A 24,014-nucleotide genomic window follows, 5' to 3' on the forward strand; every position below is an offset into this window, starting at 1 on the left:
AAAGATTGAAATCAGAGAAGGTTGCAGAGGAGATTGTAACTTTTGGTTATATGTTTGTAAGGACACAGAATAACTACAGAGGTTGCAGAACTTAAAATAGTGGCACTGTGGTAAAGGAAAATATGAAAAGATTTAAGGGAGAAGCAAATGAAAAATTTCAGGCTGGGCGTGGTAGCTCATGCCTGTAATCCAGCACTTTGGGAGGCCAAGGCAGATGGATCACCTGAGGTCAGGAGTTCAAGACCAGCCTGGCCAACATGGCAAAACCCCATCTCTACTAAAAATACGAAAATTAGCCAGATGTGGTGGCACACACTTACAGTCCCAGCTACTCAGTAGGCTGAGGCAAGAGAATCGCTTGAACCCGAGAGGTAGAGATTGCAGTGAGCTGAGATTGTGCCACTGTACTCCCGCTTGGGCAATAGAGTGAGACTCTGTCTCAGAAAAAAAAAAAAAAGAAAAAAAAAATTTATATATGGCACATTGGATTTCAAGACTGTGTGTAAAATGTTTGAAAAAATGTTGAAAAGTAGTTTATGAATGTCTTCTTCCTGACCATCTTGTAATTCTGAACTATTTAAAGTACATAGGTCACAACCTCCTTATTCTGTTACAAAAGGCTGACGCATTAAGCTGTTTTTCTTTTAAATGAAATTCATAAATAAGGAACTGAAACTGCAATTTGTGCTGTTTTATAATATTAGAATATCATATTAGAAAACGAATGTGACTTTTTGTTATGTAATCCTAGTAGCTGATTATTAGAGTAATTACAGATGTTTTTGTTTAATTCTCATGTCTTCCTTTTAGATTTCTTATTGTCATTATGAGAAATACAAACAGGTAAAGGAAAAATAGAATTGGAAATAATACATGACAGAAAAATAGGAAATATTCAATTAAGTGAAAGAACTTTAGTATTTTAAATTTAGAATTAGTCTTTTTTTTTCCCCACAATTATCCTAGGCATAAAAGTTTTTTTAAAAAAATAAATACTTAAAATTTTTAAATTAGAAGTTTAGCTTAGAAGATATTCAAGCAAAGAGAAATGTTGACTGAGAGATGCTCATATTGCCTGAATGACCTCAAATGCTCAAAACTGATAGTTGTATTAGAATATAGGCTCCCAGAGACTGTGAATAGAATATGTGGCTTTATTTCATAAGTTATTTGCTGTGTAAATAGGAGGCAAATAGTAATAATTACATTTATGCAGAAATATATTTGGAAATTAAAAGGAAGTGGTATGTAAATTCAAGTGTCATATGTAGTATTTAATTTAAAAATGAATGTTAGGCCATGATGGCCGAATAGAAATAGCTCCGGTCACAGTGCCCAGTGAGAGATGCAGAAAGCAAGTGATCTCCGCAACTCCAAACAAGGTACCAGGCTTATTTCATTGGGACTGACTGGACAGTGGGCATAGCCCAAAGAGGGCAAACCGAGGTGGGGCAGGGCGCTGCTCCACCCAGGAAGTCCATCTGACCGGAGGATTGAGGGCTTCCCTCCACCGGCACACCAGTCCAGATACTGTGCTTCTCCCAAAGCCCCTGCAACCCACAGACCAGGAGATCTTCGCTGAACTGAAAAGCGCCTGAGTTACCTGCACAGAGTTGAATAGCAGCCCCAGCTGTTGCTGTGGATTGTTGGCATAGACCTAGGCAAATGGATTGGCTGGCTGGGAGAGCCTGCAGGATGGAGCTACCAGCCCCCTGGAGAGATGGGGTGCTAAAAGCAGGGACACAGGCTACATGGGTCCCTCTCCCCACAAAGCCCAGCAGGCTGAAGCCCCCTTGCTTGAGGGTTTTGCAGCCAGCACATCAGTTCGAGCTCGACCTGGAAGAATCGAGCTTGGTAGGGGGAAGGGCATCTGCCATTACAGAGTCGGGTCTAATCTCCCTGTGTAAACAAAAGACACAGGAAGCCCACATAGCAGCTAGACTGAGTCTGTGGGAGCCCAACAGTGCCTCTACAGGCAGAAAAGGGACAGACTGCATCATCAGTCGGCTCCCTGAGATCAAAGCTAGATAGACTCTCACACAATAATAGTGGGAGAAGATGGGAAGAAACCAACACAAAAAGGATGAAACCATCAAAGACCAGAATGCCTCTCCTCCTCCAAGGGATCACAACTTCTCACCAGCAAGGGAACAAACAGGATAGAGAATGAGTTTGATGAATTAACAGAAGCAGGCTTCAGAAGGTAGGTAATGACAAACTTCTCTGACATAAAGGCACATGTTCTAACCCAATGCAAATAAACTAAGAACCTTGAAAAAAGGTTAGACGAAATGCTAACTAAGATAACCAGCTTAGAGAAGAACTTAACGGACTTGATGGAGCTGAAAAACATAGCACAACAACTTCGTCAAGCTTACACAAGTTTCGACAGCCAAATCGATCAAGCAGAAGAAAGGATATCAGAGATTGAAGATTAACTCAATGAAATAAAACAAGAAGGCAAGACTAGAGAAAAAAAGTAAAAAGAAATGAACAAAGCCCCCAAGAAATGTAGGATTATGTGAAAAGACCTAATCTACGCTTGATCGGTGTACCTGAATGTGACGGGGAGAATGAATCCAAGCCGGAAAACAGTTTCCATGATATTATCCAGGAGAACTTCCTCAACCTAGCAAGGCAGGCCAACATTCAAATCTAGGAAATACAGAGAACACCACAAAGATACTCCTCAAGAAGAGCAACCCCAAGGCACATAATCATCAGATTCATCCAGGTTGAAATGAAGGGAAAAAATGCTAAGGGCAGCCAGAGAGAAAGGTTGGGTCACCCACAAAGGAAAGCCCATCAGACTCACAGCGGTTCTCTCAGCAGAAACCCTACAAGCCAGAAGAGAGTAGGGGCCAATATTCAACATCATGAAAGAAAAGAGCTTTCAGTACAGAATCTCTCATCCAGCCAACTAAGCTTCATAAGTGAAGGAGAAATAAAATCCTTTTCAGACAAGCAACTACTGAGAGACTTCATGACCATCAGATCTGCCTTACATCAGCTTCTAAAGGAAGCACTAAACATGAAAAGGAACAACCAGTACCAGCCACTACAAAAACATACCAAATGGTAAAGACCAATGATGCAATGAAGAAGCCACATCAATTAACAGGCAGAAAAACCAGCCAGTACAAAATGGCAGGATCACATTCACATATAACAGTATTAACATTAAATGTAAACAGCCTAAATGCCCCAATCAAAAGACACAGACTGGCAAACTGGATAAAAAGTCAAGACCCATTGGTGTGCTGTATTCAGACCCATCTCACATGCAAAGACACACAGGAACTCAAAGGGTTGGAAGAAGATTACCAAGCAAATGGAGAGCAAATAAAAGCAGGGGTTGCAATCCTAGCCTCTGATAAAACCTACAAAGATCAAAAGAGACGAGGGCATTTCATAATGGTGAAAGGATCAATCCAACAAGAAGAGCTAACTATCCTAAATATATACGCACCAATACAGGAGCACCCAGATACATAAAGCAAGTCTTAATGACCTACAAAGAGACTTGGACTCCCACATAATAATAGTGGGAGGCCATAACTCTCCAGTGTCAATATTAGATCAACAAGACAGAAAATCAACAAGGATATCCAGATCTGGACCAAGCATACCTAATAGACATCTACAGAACTCTCCACCCCAAATCCATAGAATATACATTGTTCTCAGCACCATGTCCCACTTACTCTAAAACTGACCACATAATTGGAAGTAAATCACTCCTCAGCAAATGCAAAAGACTGGTAATCATAACGAACAGTCTATCAGACCACAGTGCAAACAAATTAGAACTCAGGATTAAGAAACTCACTCAAAACAGCACAACTACATGGAAACTGAACAACTTGCTTCTGAATGTCGACTGGATAAACAATGAAATGAAGGCAGAAATAAAGATGTACTTTGAAACCAGTAAGAATGAAGACACAACATACCAGAATCTCTGGGACACATTTAAAGCAGTGTCTAGAGGGAAATTTATAGCAATAAATGCCCCCATGAGAAGCGAGGAAAGATCTAAAATTGACACCCTATTGTCAAAATTGAAAGAGCTAGAGGAGCAAGATCAAAAACACTCAAAAGCTAGCAGAAGACAAGAAATAACTAAGATCAGAGCAGAACTGAAGGAGAGAGAGACACAAAAAAAAAAACCCTTTCCAAAAATCAGTAAAACAAAGAGCTGGTTTTTTGAAAAAATCAACAAAATAGTCTGCTAGCCAGACAACAGAAAACAGAGGAATCGAATAGATGCAATAAAAATGGAAGAGGGTATCTTGCCACCGAAGCCACAGAAATACAAATTACCATCAGAGATTACTACAAATGATTCTGTGCACACAAACCAGGAAATCCGGAAAAAATGGATAAATTCCTGGACATGTACACCCTCCCAAGACTAAACCAGGAATAAGTTGAATCCCTGAATAGACCAATAACAAGATGTGAAGTGGAGGTAGCAGTTAATAGCCTGCCAACCAAAAAAAGTCAAGGAGTGGACAGCCACATTTCACAGCCAAATTCTACCAGATGTACAAAGAGGAGCTGGTACCATTCCTTCTAAAATGATTGCAAACAATACAAAAAGAGGGAATCCTCCCTATCTCATTTTATGAGACCAACATCATCCTGATACCCAAACCTGGCAGAGACTCAACTAAAAAAGAAAACTTCAGGCCAGTATCCATGATGAACATCGATGCAAAAATCTTCAATAAAATACTGGCAAACTGAATCCAACAGCACATCAAAAAGCTCATCCATCACGATCAAGTAGGCTTCATCTCAGGGGTGCAAGGCTGATTCAACATACACAAATCTATATACGTAATCCATCATATAAACAGAACAAAACACAAAAGCCACATGATCATCTCAATAGATGCAGAGAAGGCCTTTGTCAAAATTCAACAGCGCTTTATGCTAAAAACTCAATAAACTAGGTATTTATGGAATGTATCTCAAAGTAATAAAAGCTATTTACAACAAACTCACAGCCAGTGTCATACTGAACAGGCTAAAACTGGAAGTATTCCCTTTGAAAACTGGCATTAGACAAGGATGCCCTCTCTCACCCTTCCTATTCAATATAGTATTGGAAGTTCTAGCCAGAGCAATCAGGCAAGAAAAAGAAATAAAGGGTATTCAATTAGGGAAAGAGGAAGTCAAATTGTCTCTATTTGCAGATGACATGATTGTACATTTAGAAGACCCGATTGTCTCAGCTCAAAACCTCCTTAAGCTGATAAGCAACTTCAGCAAAGTCTCAGGATGCAAAGTCAATGTACAGAAATCACAAGCATTCCTATACACCAATAACAGACAAACAGCCAAATCATGAGCAAACTCCTGTTCACAATTGCTACAAAGAGAATAAAATACCTAGGAATACAACTAACAAGGGTCGTGAAGAACCTCTTCAAGGAGAACTACAAACAACTGCTCAAGGAAATAAGAGAGGACACAAACAGATGGAAAAACATTTTATGTCCATGGTTAGGAAGAGTCAGTACCCTGAAAATCGCCATACTGCCCAAAGTACTTTATAGAATAAGTGCTATCCCCATCAAGCTACCATTGACCTTCTTCACAGAACTGGAAAAAACTACTTTAAACTTCATATGGAACCAAAAGAGAGCCTGCATAACCAAGGCAATCCTAAGCCAAAAGAACTACCTGACTTCAAACTGTTCTACAAGGCTACTGTAATCAAAACAGCATGGTACTGGTACCAAAACAGAGATATAGACCAATGGAACAGAACAGAAGCCTCAGAAGAAACGTCACACATCTACAACTATCTGATCTTCAACAAACCTGACAAAAACAAGCAATGGGGAAAGGATTCCCTGTTTAATAAATGGTGTTGAGAAAACTGGCTAGCCATCTGCAGAAAGCTGAAACTGGACCCCTTTGTTAAACCTTACACTGAAATTAACTCCAGATGGATTAAAGATTTAAACATAAAACCTAACACTGTAAAAATCCTAGAAGAAAACTTAGGCAGTACCATTCAGGTCATAGGCATAGGCAAGGACTTCATGACCAAAAACACCAAAAGCATTGGCAACAAAAGCCAAAATAGACAAATGGGATCTAATTAAGCTTAAGAGTTTCTGTACAGCAAAAGAAACAATCATTAGAGTGAACCAGCAACCAATAGAATGGGAAAAAATTTTTGCAAGCTACCCATCTGACAGAGGGGCTAATATCCAGAATCTACAAAGAACTAAAGCAGATTTACAAGAAAAAAACAAACCCATTCAAAAGTGGGTGAAAGATATGAACAGACGCTTTTCAAAAGAAGACATTTATGAGGCCAAGAAACATATGAAAAAATGTTCATCATCACTGATCATCAGAGAAATGCAAATCAAAACCACCTTGAGATACCATCTTACACCAGTTAGAATGGTGATCATTAACAAATCAGAAGACAACAGATGCTGGAGAGGTTGTGGAGAAAAGGAACACTGTTATACTGTTGGTGGGTGTGTAAATTGGTTCAACCATTGTGGAAGACAGTGTTGCAATTCCTCAAGGATCTAGAAATAGAAATTCCATTTGACCCAGCAATCCCATTACTGGGTATATACCCAAAGGATTATAAATCATTCTGTTATAAAGACACATGCACATGTATGTTAATTGTGGCACTATTTACGATAGCAAAGACCTGGAACCAACCCAAATGCCCATCAATGATAGACTGGACAAAGAAAATGTGGCACATATACACCATGGAATACTACACAGCCATAAAAAAGGATGAGTTCATGTCCTTTGTAGGGACATGGATGAATCTGGAAACCATCATTCTCGGCAAACTGACAGAAGAACAGAAAAGCAAACACCGCATGTTCTCACTCATAGGCAGGTGTTGAATGATGGGAACACATGAGCACAGGGAGGGGAGCATCACACGGTGGAGTCTGTAGGTAGGGGGCTAAGGGAGGAACAGCATGGGTGGGGAGGTTGAGGAGGGATAATGTGGGGAGAAATGCCAGATATAGTTGATGGTGCAGGGGATGGAGGCAGCAAACCACCTTTCCATGTATGTACCTATGCAACAATCTTGCAGATCTGCACATGTACCCTAGAACCTAAAGTACAATACAAAATAAAAATTTAAAATTTTTAAAAAGAATTATTAATTTAAATTGATGTAAGTCTGAGATGATATTCATATACTTTGTTTCATGCTTATTTTATAAATGATCTGTCTAGTTTGGAAGCTACTAAGTTCCAACCTGTTACTCTTTTTACTATTCCTTAATCTCCAATCAGTCATTTAACCACCCTTCATTGTCCTTTCCTCCACCATGAGAATATAAATGGTAGATAATTTCAGGATATTGATGGGGTATTTCATCTGTCTAAATAATTATCATTAAGGAAGTATTAACATTTAAATTTGCAGGTATGTCTTGAAAAAATGGAAGATATTCAGCTAGCCATGGTAATTGCACGTTTATATGAATCTGAATTTGAGACTTCATCCACTTACATATCCATCCTAAATCAGAAGATTTTGGGTTGCCAAAAGGATGGCTCAGGATTCAGTTGCAAAAGATTACATCCTGATCCTTTCCTGCGTAGTCTTGCCTATTGGGTAATGAAAGATTACACCCGAGCCTTGGACACATTACTGGAACAAACACCCAAGGAGGATGATAAATATCAAGGTAGGACATTTCGTGGATTTCTTTTTTTCCTTTTTTAAAGGAAGAGACAGTTTCTGAACTAATGATCACTTAGGTTAAAAAAAAATCATTACTAGATTTGCTTTTCAACTTTAAGAATTCATGATTAAAATTTCTTGTGTGGCTAAAGGATACCCACTATTTGTAATTGAATCTAGCATTTTGTTACTATAATTTGAATGTACTAAGAAGATTCCACATACGTTTTTTACTTTCACAGTTATATATTGGGGTATATAAGATAGGATTGCCATCCTGTTCTAATTACATATATATTTAATAAGCATACGAAATGTTTGCCACATTTTGTAGCTCTTTTCACATAATCATAGCCATTTTTTTAAAAGTGGAAATTTTAGCTGTTATATATATTGGTTTGTCACATGGGCCTGGGAAAACTTTATGCCTCTGTAGTAATTTTTCTTTTTTCTTTGTTATCCTAAATAATTTAGATATTGTAAGCACTTAAAGGATATTTATCAGCATTGTTTGCAATAATTTGAAAGAAATCAACATTTTAAGTTTTTGTCAATAGAATAAATACATTTTAATATATCCACATATAGAAAGAGTGTGTCATTAAAAAATGAGGTAGATTAATGTGTTAACATGTGCTGTATTTTTAAGTGAAAAAAGTAAGATGCACAGCAGTGTGGTTCTTGTTGCATTTGGCCTATATATATTGTACACATATACACCAGAATGTGCACACATGTTATATGTGTCTCCTCTATTTCCTTTGGTTGTTTCCTGAAATAAATCGTAAGAAATTAAATACTGGTCATTGGTCACTGGCTGTCTTTTGGGAGTAAGAATGAGGAGATCCTTGTCTTTGACTTTTGACAGTTTGTCCATATGTGCCTTGGAGAGGACCTTTTTAGGTTGAATCTATTTGGGATTATTTGAGCTACTTGGACCTAGATGCCTCTTTCCCAAGACTTGGGAAATTTGGACTGTTATTTTATTAAATGTGTTTTCCTCACCTTTTCCCTTTTCTTCTCCTTCTGGAATGCTCATCATATGAGTATTTGTTTACTTAATGGTGTCCCATAAATCCTGTAGGCTTTCTTCATTCATTTTTTCTGTTTCTCCTCCTCCTCCTTCCTTTCTTTCTTTTCTTTCCTTCCATCCTTCCTCTGTCTCTTTCCTTCCTCTCTCTCTTTCCTTCCTTCCTTCCTTCCTTCCTTCCTTCCTTCCTCTTTCTCTTTTCTTTCTTTTCTTTTCTTTTTTCTTCTTTCTTTCTTTCTTTCTTTTTCTTTCTTTCTTTTTTCTTTCTCTTGCTTTTTCTTTTCTTTTTTCTTTTCTATGTATAACTGATTATTTCAAAATACCTGTCTTCAAGTTCAGAAATTCCTTCTTTTGCTTGGTCTAGTCCGTTGTTGAAGCTCTTGATTATATTTTTCATTTCATTCTTTGAAGTTTTTTTAGCTCTGGTATTTCTGTTTGGTTATTTTGTATGATAGCTATTTCTTTGGTGAATTTCACATTCATATCATGAATTCTTTTCCTGATTTCATTTAGTTGTCTGTCTGTATTCTTTTGTATCTGAATGAGTTTCCTTAAGACTGTGATTTCCTTAAGAATTCTTTTCCTAGTATTTCATATGTTTCCTTATGATTGGGGTCTGTTACAGGAGAATTAGTATTTTCCTTTCCATTCTTTTCCTTTGGTGTCATATTTCCTTGCTTTTTCATTGTTGATGTGTTTCTACATTGATTTCTATGCACCTGGTGGAAAAAGTTGCCTCTTCTAATTTTATGGAATAGGTTTCATAGGGAAAGACTTGTTCCTGTGAATATGACTTAAGGTGTTGGTTTGGTGGAGTGCATTGGTTAGATGGATATAGTAGTGTAGACTCCCTGTAGCTTCTTCAGCTGTAATCTACGTTAGTGGCATTTGTAATCCTCTCAGTTGCCTAGGCTGAGTTTGTGGTGATGGTCATGTGGCTTTGCCAGGGTGAACTTGCTGGGCAGTTTGTCAGGTCGGGGTGCATATGTGCACACAGTGAATGGGTCAGCCAGCTTAGGATCTAGTTGTTTGGGATTGGGGCCACAATTCTATTACTCTGGCCAAGAGTGTAGATACATGGTCACTTGGCCAGCCTGGAGGTGTGCCTGCCAGAAGCAGCCTGCAGGGCTGTTTCTCAGTTCTTATGTATGGGCTCATGGCTGCTCAGCTGGCCTGAGGTTGTGTCTGCTAGGGGTGAGAACAAGGCTGTTTCTCAGGCCGGTGACGTGATTGCATGGCTGTTCAGCTGACCTGGGGGTGTTTCTGCAAGGTATGGCCCATGGATTATTTTGTACACCTGGGATGCAGGTGCAGTGCTGCTCAGCTGGTCTGGGACTATGTTAGCTGGGGTGGCAGCTTGGTCTAGTCTGTTGTTGAAGCTCTTGATTATATTTTTTATTTCATTCATTGAATTTTTTTTTAGCTCTAATAGGTTTGGAGTAGGTTTCTCCTCAGGCCCAAGGTGTGGGCATAAAGCTGCTCACCTGGCATGGGGCCATTTCTTTTGGGTGCCCATGGGGCTGTTTCTCAGGTCTGGGATACAGGTACAAGGCTGTTCAGCTGGCTAAGGGTTGTGCCCACTGGGGGCAGCCTGCAGGGCTGTTTGGCCAGGCTAGGATGTGTCTACCAGGGATAGCCCACAGGGTCGTGGAAGTGAGCTCTTGGCTGCTTGGCTGCCCTGGTGGTGTACTTGCCAGGGGTAGCTTGAAGGACTATTTCTCAGGCTTTGATTGCAAGCGCAGGGCCTTTGGCAGGCCAAGAGTGTGAGTGCAGGGAGCAGGGGTCCTGCAGGCTGTTTCTGAGGTCCTGAGTGTGGGCATGTAGCTGCTTTGATGGCCCAGGGGCATATTAGCTGCTCATAGGCTTGAGGGGCCTCTACTATTTGGGGGAAGGTAGGTATGTAGTGGTTTGGCTGGCTCAAGGGCAGGTTCACCCTGGGAGAGACTGCCAGATTGTTTCTCCCACTAGAAGTGTGGTGGTGGTGGTAGGGGTTGGTTTCCCTGCCATGCAGGACCAAAGTCATAGCCAACCATGGTCCTAGGCTCTGCATAGCTGGGATTGTAGCATTTAGCTACCCATGTGAGCTTGGAATGAAGATGGGGTCCCAGTGTTGGAGATGTACAGTGACTCCTGGCCCCAGAGCAGTTCGCATGCCAGAGGTGACTGTGGTTTCAAGATGGTGCTGTGCTGCTTGGCTCACTGGCAGTAGGTGCAGGGCACACACCTTATCCTCCTAATCTGGGGCAATACAGTTGCTTGAATTTCTGCCATCTCTCCAAACTGGGCTCAGGGCTTGCAAGTACTGTGGGATTCTTCTGTTGTAAGGCCTGTAGATGTTTGTGGTGGCCATGAGGGCTGGTGGGGATCTTCTGCTTACCCTTTCCCCCTGCAATGAGAACTTCTCCCTGACTGTGGGCAGATCCAGTCTGGGTGGGGAAGATAGGGCTGCAGAGGCCAGGTGCTTCTACACTGCTCTCCTGGACTTTCAGTTACCACAGGTGCAACTCCACTACCCTGCTGCACTCTAGTGCTCTGCGTTTGACACTCCAGTGAAATCTTAAGCTGTTTATTCATTGCCTTGGTCCTTTCTTGTTGGGGGATGAATGCCAGTTGTGTCTAGTCAGCCATCTTGCTGACATCATTCTCTTGGTTTGTTTTTATAGATGCTCAGATTGTTCTGTCTTTCACAAATGGGAGCCTCTTCAGGTTTCTGAATTCTTCTGGCATTATTTATTGATAGTTTTCTTGCTTTCTGGTATTACAAAATGTTTCAGGCTCATCTTGTACATTTCCTGCCCCAGACCTGGAAATGACCATTCCTCTAAAGCTTTCTGCTTCCTTTTAGTGGGGAATAATGTTCAGAGACTGCAGTTTGGGCACAGGGATCCTCATTGGTACTAATCTGGTCATAATTTCTAGACTATTGCAATGAATAGAATTAGGAAATTTTTTTCCCCTGAGAATTTAGGCGTTTACCCTGATAGTTCTCATGCACTATATAATCTATAATATAGATTATAGGGTTCTTTCTTCTTTGAAGTCAAGTTTGTGTTTTATAATGAAACGCTTGGATTCTTATGGCATGAACATAGTTATTTGCTATCTATGTGCATATAATAGTTTCATAATAATAATACAGACATTTTTATAATAACATGCTGAGCATCATTTAAGCTTTTTTTGCAGATTTTTTTGATTTTATTGTACATTCTGCTAAGGATGTACAGTCAGATTGCTTGTTGTAAATTACCTTTTCAGAGTTCATCTCTGTGTGTTTATGCTACCAACTTGATAGATTGATTTCATTTTGCTTTTTGTGAATTGCGGGTTAGATTTGATTTTATTTTAAAATTATGTAAAATGTTGACATGGTGTTGAAATAAAATATATAAAACCAGCGTATTTTCATAGAAATCTAGCTTTTTTCCCTGTTTTTCTCTCCCTTTTAAAGGGATCAATTAAATTTTTTTGTGTTTTCCTTTCATTTAAAAAAGATAAGCCAATATGCATGAATATTTGTATTTCTTCTTCACTGTCTTAGATAGACAAAAGGTAGATTACTACATGCACTTTCTGCATCTTCTTTTACTTAGTGTATTCTGGGTATCACTCTGTAGTAATGGGAATCAGTCCACAGCATATTGGGAAATTCTTTTTATTTCAGATGTACAGTTTTAATGATTATATGTGTGTGCCATAGGTTAACCTATCATAGGTCAATATTTAGATGTCCTTTTATTGAAGAAATGCTTACATATTTTATTGTTTTGTAATGTAAATACAAATTAACACAATACTTTGTGACTGTATCTGTTTGGTTTCTATAGTTATCATCAAGTCTTGTAACCCAGTGGTATTTAGTTTTTATAACTACCTTCGAACTCATCCTTTGCTTATTCGAAGAAATCTTGCCTCCCCTGAAGGAACTTTGGCAACCTTAGGTCTTAAAACTGAGAAAAACTTTGTTGATAAAATCAACCTCATAGAAAGAAAATTATTCTTTACCACTGCAAATGCCCATTTTAAAGTTGGATGCCCTGTTTTAGCCTTGGAGGTACTTTCTAAAATTCCAAAAGTAACCAAAACATCTGCCTTACCTGCAAAAAAAGATCAGCCTGACTTCATTTCTGACAAGGTGGATGATGTACTTTCACAATCAAAAGCTCTGGGTGATGGCAATGGAAGTTCTGGCATTGATTGGTCAAGTGTAACTTCATCACAGTATGACTGGAGTCAGCCAATGGTAAAAGTTGATGAAGAACCTCTTAATCTTGATTGGGGTGAAGATCATGACAGTGCCTTAGATGAAGACGAAGAAGATGCTGTTGGTTTAGTGATGAAAAGTACAGATACCAGGGAAAAAGATCAACAAGCAGATCAGAAGTCCTCAGACCCTAACATGTTGTTAACACCTCAGGAAGAGGATTCTCCTGAAGGTGATACTGAAGTTGATGTGATTGCTGAACAACTAAAATTCAGAGCTTGTTTAAAGATCCTCATGACTGAATTAAGAACATTGGCTACAGGCTATGAAGTAGATGGAGGAAAACTCAGATTTCAACTCTATAACTGGCTTGAAAAGGAAATTGCTGCCTTGCATGAAATATGTAATCATGAATCAGTTATTAAAGAATATTCCAGTAAGACATATTCCAAAGTAGAGAGTGATCTACTGGATCAGGAAGAAATGGTAGACAAACCAGATATTGGTTCCTATGAGCGCCATCAGATAGAAAGAAGAAGATTGCAGGCCAAACGAGAGCATGCAGAAAGACGAAAGTTGTGGTTGCAGAAAAACCAGGATCTCCTGAGAGTGTTTCTCAGTTACTGTAGCCTTCATGGGGCCCAAGGTGGTGGTCTGGCCTCAGTAAGGATGGAACTGAAATTTTTGCTACAAGAATCACAACAGGTATGAATATCACTTTGTTTGCAATCTTGGTTATTTCAGTAATTTTAGTAGCTCTTCCAGTTATAGCTATAAAGCTCTTTTACTATGTTTTACTAGTTAATCTAAATATGTTCAGCTCCTCTATTTATAGGATGCAGATATTTATGTGGTCTTAGACTAAAGTTTTGTTAATAAGGAGTAGGCTTAAAAGCTTGAGAGTATTCTTGTGTCATATTCATCTTCACGTCATCTTCATCTAGCATAGTACCTGGTACATACTGAGTGCTCAATAAATTTTTGTAGAATGAGTGATCAAACATACTGCCTTTACACAATGTTTATCACCAGTATTTTTATCAAATAGCTGATAAAATTTAACTACTTTGAAAAAAATAATTCACTGTCACCCACAGGAAACTACAGTAAAGCAGCTGCAGTCTCCACTACCGCTGCCTACTACCCTACCTCTGCTTTCAGCAAGTATTGCATCAACAAAAACAGTCATAGCTAACCCTGTATTGTACTTAAATAATCACATCCATGATATACTTTATACTATTGTTCAGATGAAAACACCACCTCATCCCAGTATTGAAGATGTGAAGGTAATGTGAAGTTTATGATCATTTGATACTATACACACTGAGAAGGTAAATATGTTATACTTGTCTTCGATTCGAACTTGGAAATATTTTAAAGGGCTCTTATGTGCTATCTTTCTCGCTCCCAATCAGTTTAAGACTATTTGTCCAATGAATGTAATTTAAAAGTAAGTGTTCTTATGGAAAAGTTACTGTCTTCCCTTAAGATAGACACATACTTTTGGCAACAAACCTAATTTTCTTGACAGTATTCTTGCCACTTAATATCGCTTTAGATCCTCCATGCCCCTTAAATGAACCATTAAGTTGGAAATATTTATGACTATTTGTTTACATGGCAAGATATTGTGAAAATACAAGTTGGGGAGTGTCTGGGAGGGAACTGAGATTGGTCGCAAATGGCCCCAGATAGTGTGTCCTTATTACTGTTTCGTTGGTGATTGTGTTTATTGGAGGCAATAGTTAAGAGGCAGTCAGAGTTTTGGCCATTACTACCCCAAACTAAATCGATACCCTCTGCCAAGATCTTAAAAACTGATTGGTTTCAACAAACACTAGGGAGCTTGGCAGGATCTGGGGAGCTGATGAGACTTCCGTTGTCCCAGCCTAAGTGTATTTGTGCTATGCTTTTTCCAGTTCTAGTGGCTGATGCACAATTCAGGTCTCTTGTATTATTATTTTTTATTTGTTTTGTTTGACAGGCACATTTAATCTCTTGTAGTACATTCTTCAAAAAGCCTGGTCTAACCAATTAGGGACTTCTCATCCATAATATGAATTAAACTATATTAGTATTTTAGCAGAGATTATTTAAATCATTTGTTAGGTGAATATGGACATACAGAAAAGGCATAAAAAGCTTATGAATTCAAAGTAAACATTTCTAGTTCCTAGAAATTCGGATAAGGCTTTCAAAGAGTAATCTGTATAAGATGTGAAACTGTTTCTAAGGTCCCTTCAAATTTAGAGATTTTGTGAGTCTGAAAATATTGATTCAGTGTAGCATTTCAGGGTATGTGTTTTTTTTCAATTATATGGATAAATTTAAAACTTTCTAAATGTAAAATTCCAAGACTATCCTCTATTCGTGAGTATCTAGCCATTTCACACAGTAAGTGATACCTTTACTAAAAAGATTTCATTCATTTTTATTAATAAGATCAAGTCTTTATTTTCATTAAGGCAAATTTCACAAGGCAAATTTTTTCATTAAATCAAAACTCAGAAAATTCTGTTCTTATTTTGCTTTTTTTTGTTTTTGTTTTTGAATATTACTGTTTAAGCTAATTGTTAGCCTAGGACAAATCCTATAATATAAACATTAGCACTTTGCTCAGGGCCTGGTAAATGGCAGGCCCACAGGAAGTAAATATTTGATAAAGATGTGTCTGAAACAGTCAGCTTTATTGTGGCATGGGTATAAAGGTGGGTGAGAGTTACTTTAGAAGGTTTAAAGCAGAGTTAGTAGTATAGGAATTAGTCTTCTTTATGATGTTGCTAGTTTCCTGGGTGTTTTCTAATTTTTGAAATATTACCATTGTGTAGAAATGTTAGTACAAAATGTAATTGTGGCTGTTTTGGTTTTAGGTGCACACACTTCATTCACTAGCAGCATCACTTTCTGCATCAATTTACCAAGCATTATGTGACAGTCATAGCTACAGGTAAAAAAAAAAAAAAAAAAAAAAAAATAATAAAGAAAAAAAAAAAAAAAAAAAAAAAAAAAAAAAATCACCCAAAATAGTATTAATACAGCAAAAACATTAAACTGTTCCAGAGTTATATTAAGTTTCTATTTCCTAGGGACTGAAAAATCCCTAAATATGACTGCCATAATATTTTAATAGATGAGAATCAAAAATAAATAATTGTTTGTTTAGTTTAGTTATCACCTGGTAGCAACAGAGAAATATAGAAAGTAACAAATAGTAAATGTAAATTACCATCATTACCATCTTTTTTGTTTTTAAGAAAGAAGAGTTTACTGTTCATAATAACTTATAATATGAAATTTTCTAATTGTTTTTCCTTAGAAACAATTTCTTTTTGCATTGGATTAGCATCTATTTATTTCACTAATTATCAGTTGAAAGAAAAAATACTTTTGAAAAATGAAAAAGTACAGTCCTTAAATGGAATTATTAAAATTGCTTTTACTTACCCATTTGCATATGATGTAAAAGTCTTTGGAAGTGATATCAATTAGAAGGAATGGTTTGAATTTTTCTAAATGTAAAATTGCCCTCATTAGTGTATACTTTGCATTTTAATGACTAGAGCAATATAAGTAGCAAGAAATTGAATTACTTGGAAAGATAACCTAGATTTAAATCAATTATGTTAATAAATGAAAAGTTTATAATAGTAGATTCACGTGAAATTTATATTAAACATATGTCTAGCTTGCTTTCTTATAAAGGTAGAAGCCTTTTGTGGGAACATTTGGTATCGGATAAAGAATTAGCTCTCAAAATGACCCATTACTCTGATTGTAACCTAAGTAGGCTATGACTAAATAACTCCAAAGATTAGAAATGTAAATAAGGAAAAAAGTTGATTTATTTGACTGTTGTCATCTAAATGATCAAGGATAACTTGTATGATATTGGTCACCATTAAAATGGCATCAAATGAGAATGTGAATACATTGTTTTTAAATATGCATTTTCCAGTTGGTCAGCTGTGATTTACTAGACTCAGCTTGATTTTCCACTTTTATTTTTCCCCAACTTCATAAAGATAGCCATTATAGAGAGAGAAATAAATATTAAATAACACTTAGGGACATAGGATTTTAGGTTTAGGTATTTCTAAAATATGATTCTCCAGACTTTAGTTTATATTTTAATTTAGGGTTAAGCTTGTACAACTTTGCAGAGAAAAGAAATGCAACCCACTAGTATCCTGAAATTTTCTGCCTACTATATCCTAGTACCAGTGGTAGTCTCCTTACCTCAGACTTTGTAAAAATACAAAATAAAAATGACTGCAAATAGAAAAGATTTTTAAAGTATTAAAGTGGCATCTGGAAAAAACTCTAAAGGAATGAATGTCATCTGTCCAACCTAGTAAAATTTGATTTTGTTTTTTTAAAAAGATCAGTAAACATTTGTAACTAATTTCAATAATTTTCTAAAATAAATTTTTATTAGAACAGTGAATCTATTTTCAGAATTTTTGTTTCTTAAAATAGTTGTCTAATATAGATGATGTACGTAAAATGCAGTTGTTTATTACCTCTCTTAGGATAATAAATAACTGAACCTGTTTGTTTTAGCAGTCAAACAGAAGGAAATCAGTTTACAGGAATGGCTTATCAAGGACTTCTTTTAAGTGATCGTAGAAGACTAAGGACAGAAAGCATTGAAGAACACGCAACACCAAATTCATCTCCTGCTCAATGGCCTGGTGAGAATTTAAGTGATTAAAAAAAAAATCTTCCAGTTGGCAATTTCTTCTTAAAAGCCCACTGAGCAGTTTCCTGCTTGTTGCTGGATTTAGTGAGTGGTTTCCTTCTTTGTTTTTGATGATGTTTTCCGCTGTGGATTAGGAACTGCTAAGTACTGTAATATTGTCTAAAGACTGAGGAAGTTAAGGCTTCAGAAACCAACTATGCTAACCAACATAAAAAAGCAACGTCTTAACATCCTTGGTAAGGGTGGAGCACATTATCTTTCTTAGAAATTTCGAATTAGAGTCTTAGAAAATCACAGACATATTTTCACAGATATATCAGAGAAAATACAATTGTTCTTGGGAGTGTAAATTTATGTACTGGGATAGGAGTGACTATTCTGTGGTACATATATCTTGCTGTCTGTCAGTCCTTTTTTTCTGGCTCTCTTTCTTATTCTCTACATCAGTTATTTCAAAACTTCTCTGTTCTCTTCAGTACCCTAAGTGTATAGGGGCCAGATTACTTTAACCATTTGCCTCTAGAAACACATTGTTTTCATTTTAACCTCTTATTTCAGAAACATGTCAGACTTCTAAAAAATTGCAAATATAATGCTAAATTTCACCCCGGTTCCCCCAATGTTAACATTTTACCATTCTTCCTTTATCATTCTTTTCTCTCTCAATCACTTAATATGTTTGTGTCTAAGTGTATTTTTTTTTAATTTGAGAGTAACTTGCACACCTCATATCCCTTTCTTTGTAAACATTTCAATGTGCGTTTCCTAAAAACAGACATTCTTACATAATTATCAAATTTAACATTCATGTTCCCTAATCTATAGACCTTTTTCGAACTTTGCCCATTGTCTCACTAATATGATTTTTGGGCCCGTATGTAACGTTTAGTTGTCATGTCTCATTAGTCTCCTCTGACACAGAGTAAAGTCCTCCTTCTTTCTCTTTCACAACTTTGACACTTCTGAAGAGTAACGGCCAGTTATTTTTTTTAAGCGTCCCTTAATTTGGGCATTTCTGATTTTTTGTCTTTTCTTTTTTGAGACAGAGTCTTATTCTGTCACCCAGCTTGAGTGCAGTGGTGCGATCTTTGCTCATTGCAACCTCCGCCTCCCAGGTTCAAGCAATTCTCCTGTCTCAGCCTCCTGAGTAGCCGGGACTACAGGCACATGCCACCACATCCAGCTAATTATTTTGTATTTTCAGTAGAGACGGGGTTTCATGCCTTTCTCAGTATGAGATATCAAGAGGCATATGATGTCATTTGGCCCCAACTACTATTAACTTTGATCACTTGGTAAGGTGGTTTCTGCCAAGTTTCTCCATTGTAAAGTTACTTTTTTTCCTTTGTAATTAATCTGTATCTCATGAAGAGATAGTTTGAGACTATGTAAAACATACTTTCACCTGCGAATTTTGGCATCGAGTGATGACTTTTGCCTGAATCAGATATTACTGTGGGGTTATAGATGGTGATTTTCTAACGCTATCACTCATTTTATGTATTAGTTGAAATTCTGTAAAGAAGAACTTCCCTTCTTACCTTTTATCTACTCATTTATTGCATTAGTGTAGACAAATGGATGATTTTATTCTATAGCTTATAATCCATTCCTATTTATTTTGTTGCTCAAATTGTAGAAATATTTATTTTGTAAAATATAAATACATAATTCCGGATAAGTTGCAAATTTGGATGTTTTTTCCTTCTGGTGTTTCATCCTGACATACATCTTATGATTTTATACCCTTATAGGTGTGAGCTCACTTATTAATCTCTTGAGTTCAGCCCAAGATGAAGACCAACCAAAACTGAACATTTTGTTATGTGAAGCTGTTGTTGCTGTTTACTTAAGTTTATTGATACATGCTCTTGCCACAAATTCCTCCAATGAATTATTTCGGCTTGCAGCCCACCCATTAAATAATAGAATGTGGGCCGCTGTTTTTGGAGGGGGTGTAAAACTTGTTGTGAAACCTCGAAGACAATCAGAAAATATTTCAGGTAAGATAAGTTTGATACTAATTATGTATGTAAACGTTAATCATTTTGAATGTTACAAGATTTTTTAATGTTTTAAGAAATTTCACTTTGAAAACTAGTGATGCTTAAAGTATAATCACTCTTGTTATGACAGCAAATAATTAAACCCATGATATAAAAATATAGTTTGTTACTTTTATGTTTATAGAAACAACATTTTTGAGGTTGATAAAGGAGGACATGTTTGAAGAAGGTTAAAAATAGAGGAAAGGTAAAGGTAAATATAGAATGTTAAGGAACGAAGTCATACAAAAAGGATAGTTACTAAGTAAATAAAATGAAAAGAAAAATCCCCCAAGAAACAAAAAGAATAGTTCTTAATTACAGAAAGAAGATTTAAATAAGTGTTCAAAATCTATATAGAGCACACCAGCAATTGGCTTCAGATTAAATGTATGGTCATGTACAAGATAGCTATTCCAATCATACACATGGTTTTTAAATTCCATTTTTATTCTCTAAAATATTTTTTCTTAGTCTTCTATTCCATTTTCCTTGTTTTTTCTTCCCTCATGGACCAGAATGTATTTTTCATCCCACTTTTGAAGATGATAAGATATGGTGAAGTATAGACTGATGCCATAGGAAAGATTTCTATCTTGATGCTGAAATACAGAAATCATCTTAATCACCCTTAGAAACGGACATAGTATAGATCAGTGGCACCCAAGTTTAAATGACACAAGGTCTAACCTGTGTCTTCATTGTCTGTGATTGAGTTAAATAAATAGGTTCCTGTGTAAGTCAGTGTAAGGGAGATGATCTCATCAACTCCCACTACTTCCATTCCCATCTAATGTGTATACATCTGAATCTCTTTCTCCCTGCTTGGATATAGTCCACTTTAAACTTAAAAGTTTTTCTCCAAAATTGCTTCTTTCTCTGCCTGAGTTTTCTGATTTTTTTGTTCATGGTAATTTTAGCCATCAAATCATCCATGCGTAAGACCCACTAGTACACATTCATATTTGCATTATTTTATTCACTTAACACCTATCAGCCAGGCAACTAAGAAATGATATTTCAGGTGTGATAAGAACTGTGATAAAAATGGAGTAAGGGGAAAGAGAGTGATAAGGGAATGGGAATGGACCAGTTTTGTTAAGGTGGTTGAAAGGCATGTTTCTGATGAGATAGCGTTTGAGCAGAGCCGTAGGATAGTGAGGACTCACACCATGTGGATAACAGAGACCAGAGCATTCATTCTAGGCAGATGAATGCAAAGGTCCTGAGGTAGAATTGAGTTTGGCCTTTTCCAGAAACTACTCAGAGACCATCATGACTCTCACGAACAAGGGGGAGTGTTATAGGAGAAGAGAATAGAAAAGTAGCAGGGGCAAGGTCCTTTAGGATTGTGGTAAAGGCGTTAGTTGTTCTAAAGAAAGGGAGGAGTGACATAATCTGATTCAGCTTTTCAAAAGAACCGCTCTAGCTGCTTTGTGGAGAATAGACTGTGCAACATGAATAAAAGCAAGGAGCCTAGTAGGGAGGCTAGTCCACTTAAAAGATGATTGTGGGTTACTGTCAAGGATGAATGGATCAATAAAGTATGGCATATACATGCAGTGGAGTGTTAGCCATCAAAGGAATGAAGTACTAATGCATACTTAATCTGTATGAACTTCAAAATATGCTAAGCCAAAGAAGCCAGACACAAAAAGTCTCATATTGTCTGGCTCCACTTGTGTGAAATATCCAGAATAGGTAAATCCATAGAGACAGAAAGTAGACTGCGGTTGCCATGGGCTAGGGGGAGGGTGAAATAGGAAGTGACTGCTTACTGGGTATAGGGTTTCCTTTTAGGGTGAGGAGAATGCTTTGGAACTAGATAGAGGTGCTGGTTGCCTGGCATGTTAAATGTACTAAATGCCACTGAATTGTACATGTTAAAATTGTTAATTTTTTGTTATGTAAACTTCGCCTCAATTAAAAAGAAATAATAGTGGTTTAGCCTAGGGTGTTAGTTATGGCCAGAGTGAAAAGTGATCATATTCTAGATGTAGTTTGAGGTTAGAGTCAATGGATTTGTTGATGAATTATATGTGGGGTAGGGGAGAATGAAGAGTTGAGATAAAATTATTTTCTGTGATGGGGAGGTTTAGAAGAGGAGCAGGCTGACTTCTACTTTCTGGCCCTCCCATATCCAATTCCGGAATCCTTTTGCTGTTTCTTTTGCGTATCACTCATATACAACCCTTCCTCTACTTTTTACCACCCAGCATATTAGTGCAGGCCGTTCTTCTGTCATCTTCAATCTTCCTCTCTAATTCCCCAGACAAGCCATCCCTCATTGTGTGACTAAAGCTTAAGAGGTGTTAGTCAGAATTGCCCAAAACCTAAGTTCCCAGCTTCATAGCCACAGACTTGTCCTAACCTAACTCTAGACTTTGTTGTTGATATTACTTCCCTCCATGACTCCTGTCTACCAAAAGTAATTTATTCCTCATTTACCCAAACCTTCTTTGACCATTCATTTATGTTGTCCTTTTCCATTTTCCTATTGAACTTCTGCCCTTCTTTAAGGCACACTATTACATTCTACATATTCAGTGACTCTTTCTTGAACCTCATAGTCAGTGATTATCAGTCAATCACTCATTTAATATTTATTGAATATACCACTTATTTAGTAAATTTTATATAGAATTACTTTAATCCTTATTTTATGGAGTGCATGGCAAGATATCCTTTAATGCTTTATCTCCATCTGCATCTCTGCCATGACCGCTGGAAAGCTGATTGAGTAACTAGAAAAATTCAGAAGCACAGGAGTAAGTAATTTAGTCTAAACCAAAACATGGCAAGAGTAGGATGAAAAGAAAGCTTAACTCTATCAATTAACAGTGGAAAATGAATGCTGGATTTTTTTCTTCTGTCTTCATTCAGCCCCTCCTGTCCTTTCTGAAGACATAGATAAACACCGTAGGAGATTTAACATGCGAATGCTGGTCCCTGGAAGGCCTGTAAAAGATGCTACCCCACCACCGGTGCCTGCAGAAAGACCATCTTACAAAGAAAAATTTATCCCTCCCGAACTTAGTATGTGGGATTATTTTGTTGCAAAGGTAAGGAGTGTGAGAAATGCAAGCTTTAAGATAAGTGGATCATCTGTTTTATTAACTCGTGCTTGTATCTCACATAGGAATGATGGGGTAGCTTTTGGAGTGAATCACCATAGTTTAGACATTTAACTTATTAGGTCTAGAAACTGAATAGTCATAGTAAATTCAAGGATGATCGGATACTTGATAATATAGGAGACAAAGTAAAATCACATGGGAGTTCAGTATAAATTGGAAATCAGCTTACTATATAATCAGTACCATCTTTTTCTAGTGACTGGAATACTTGTATCTACCCTCTAGGCACCCTCCTTCTAATTATCGGTGGCTCCCTTGGTAAGCATGGAATTAGGATAGAAGGAGATAGATGGACATTTGGGGTTTTATCAGGCCATGATGAGGCCCCCTGATATATCTCTGTTTTCCCATAGCAAAGTAAACTTGTCAGGGGATCAGAATACTCACGGTGACTAGATCTGGTGTAGCCCCATTTCATACCATACTGGGTACATGCTAATGTTTGCTTTTCTGCACTTTGCTTTTTTGAGCTCATGATCCTTCTATTGGTATGTTTCCCTCTTGACATGTGTTAACTCTCTTGTTACCTTGTTGTGCATATACATTAGGGAATAATCTCCAGTCATGTCTCTTCCCATTTTTAAATTTTTATTAGATCTCAGATTTATTGAGGTGCTAATCTCACTCAATTTGTTGTGTGCTAAGCTGATCCTTAAAAAGTCTTTCACTGTGAGTTTGGACGCTTTGTTTTGTTATCTAAAGACTTTGAGTCCAGGCGCGGTGGCCCATACCTGTAATCTCAGCACTTTGAGAGGCCAAGGTGGAAGGACAGCTTACATCCAGGATTTAAGACCAGCCTGGACAACATAGTGAGACCATGTCTCTACAAAAAAAAATTTTTAAACTTACCTGCAGTGGTGTGTGCCTGTAGTTCTAGGCGCTTGAAAGACTGAGGTGAGAGGACTGTTAGAGCCCAGGAGGTCAGGGTTGCAGTGAGCCATGACTGTGCCACTGCACACCAGCCTTGGTGTTAGAATGTGACAGTGTTTAAAAAAAAAAAAAAAAGGACTTTGGTTATGTCAATGGTTCTCAAAGTGTGGTCTCAGAACCAGCAGCATTAGCATTGCTTGGGAACTTGTTTGAAATGCAAATTCTTGGAGCTTACCTCATACCCACTCTATTAGAAATTCGGAGTGAGAACCAACAGTCTGTCTTAACAAGCTCTCCAGATGGTTCTTTTTTTTTTTTTTTTTTTTTTTT

The 24,014-nt window shown here is 37.4% G+C and overlaps 1 protein-coding gene across 4 annotated transcripts in view; it reads left to right on the top strand.

Moving 5' to 3' along the window:
• DMXL2 (Dmx like 2) overlaps window positions 1–24,014 on the top strand; it is a 180,225-nt gene that overhangs the window by 134,829 nt on the left and 21,382 nt on the right. For 2 of the 4 annotated variants that reach the window (XM_017504635.2, XM_017504637.2), the window contains exons 23-29: window positions 7,436–7,700; window positions 12,554–13,635; window positions 14,028–14,219; window positions 15,804–15,880; window positions 17,494–17,624; window positions 19,387–19,635; window positions 22,561–22,739. In XM_017504635.2, coding sequence (XP_017360124.1) covers window positions 7,436–7,700; window positions 12,554–13,635; window positions 14,028–14,219; window positions 15,804–15,880; window positions 17,494–17,624; window positions 19,387–19,635; window positions 22,561–22,739 — 2,175 coding nt within the window. The remainder of the gene's footprint in view (window positions 1–7,435; window positions 7,701–12,553; window positions 13,636–14,027; window positions 14,220–15,803; window positions 15,881–17,493; window positions 17,625–19,386; window positions 19,636–22,560; window positions 22,740–24,014) is intronic. The other 2 variants (XM_017504636.2, XM_017504638.2) reach the window with 1 other exon arrangement.

Source organism: Cebus imitator, unplaced genomic scaffold (genome assembly GCF_001604975.1).
Source record: "Cebus imitator isolate Cc_AM_T3 unplaced genomic scaffold, Cebus_imitator-1.0 Scaffold325, whole genome shotgun sequence".
Taxonomy (NCBI): Eukaryota; Metazoa; Chordata; class Mammalia; order Primates; family Cebidae; genus Cebus; species Cebus imitator.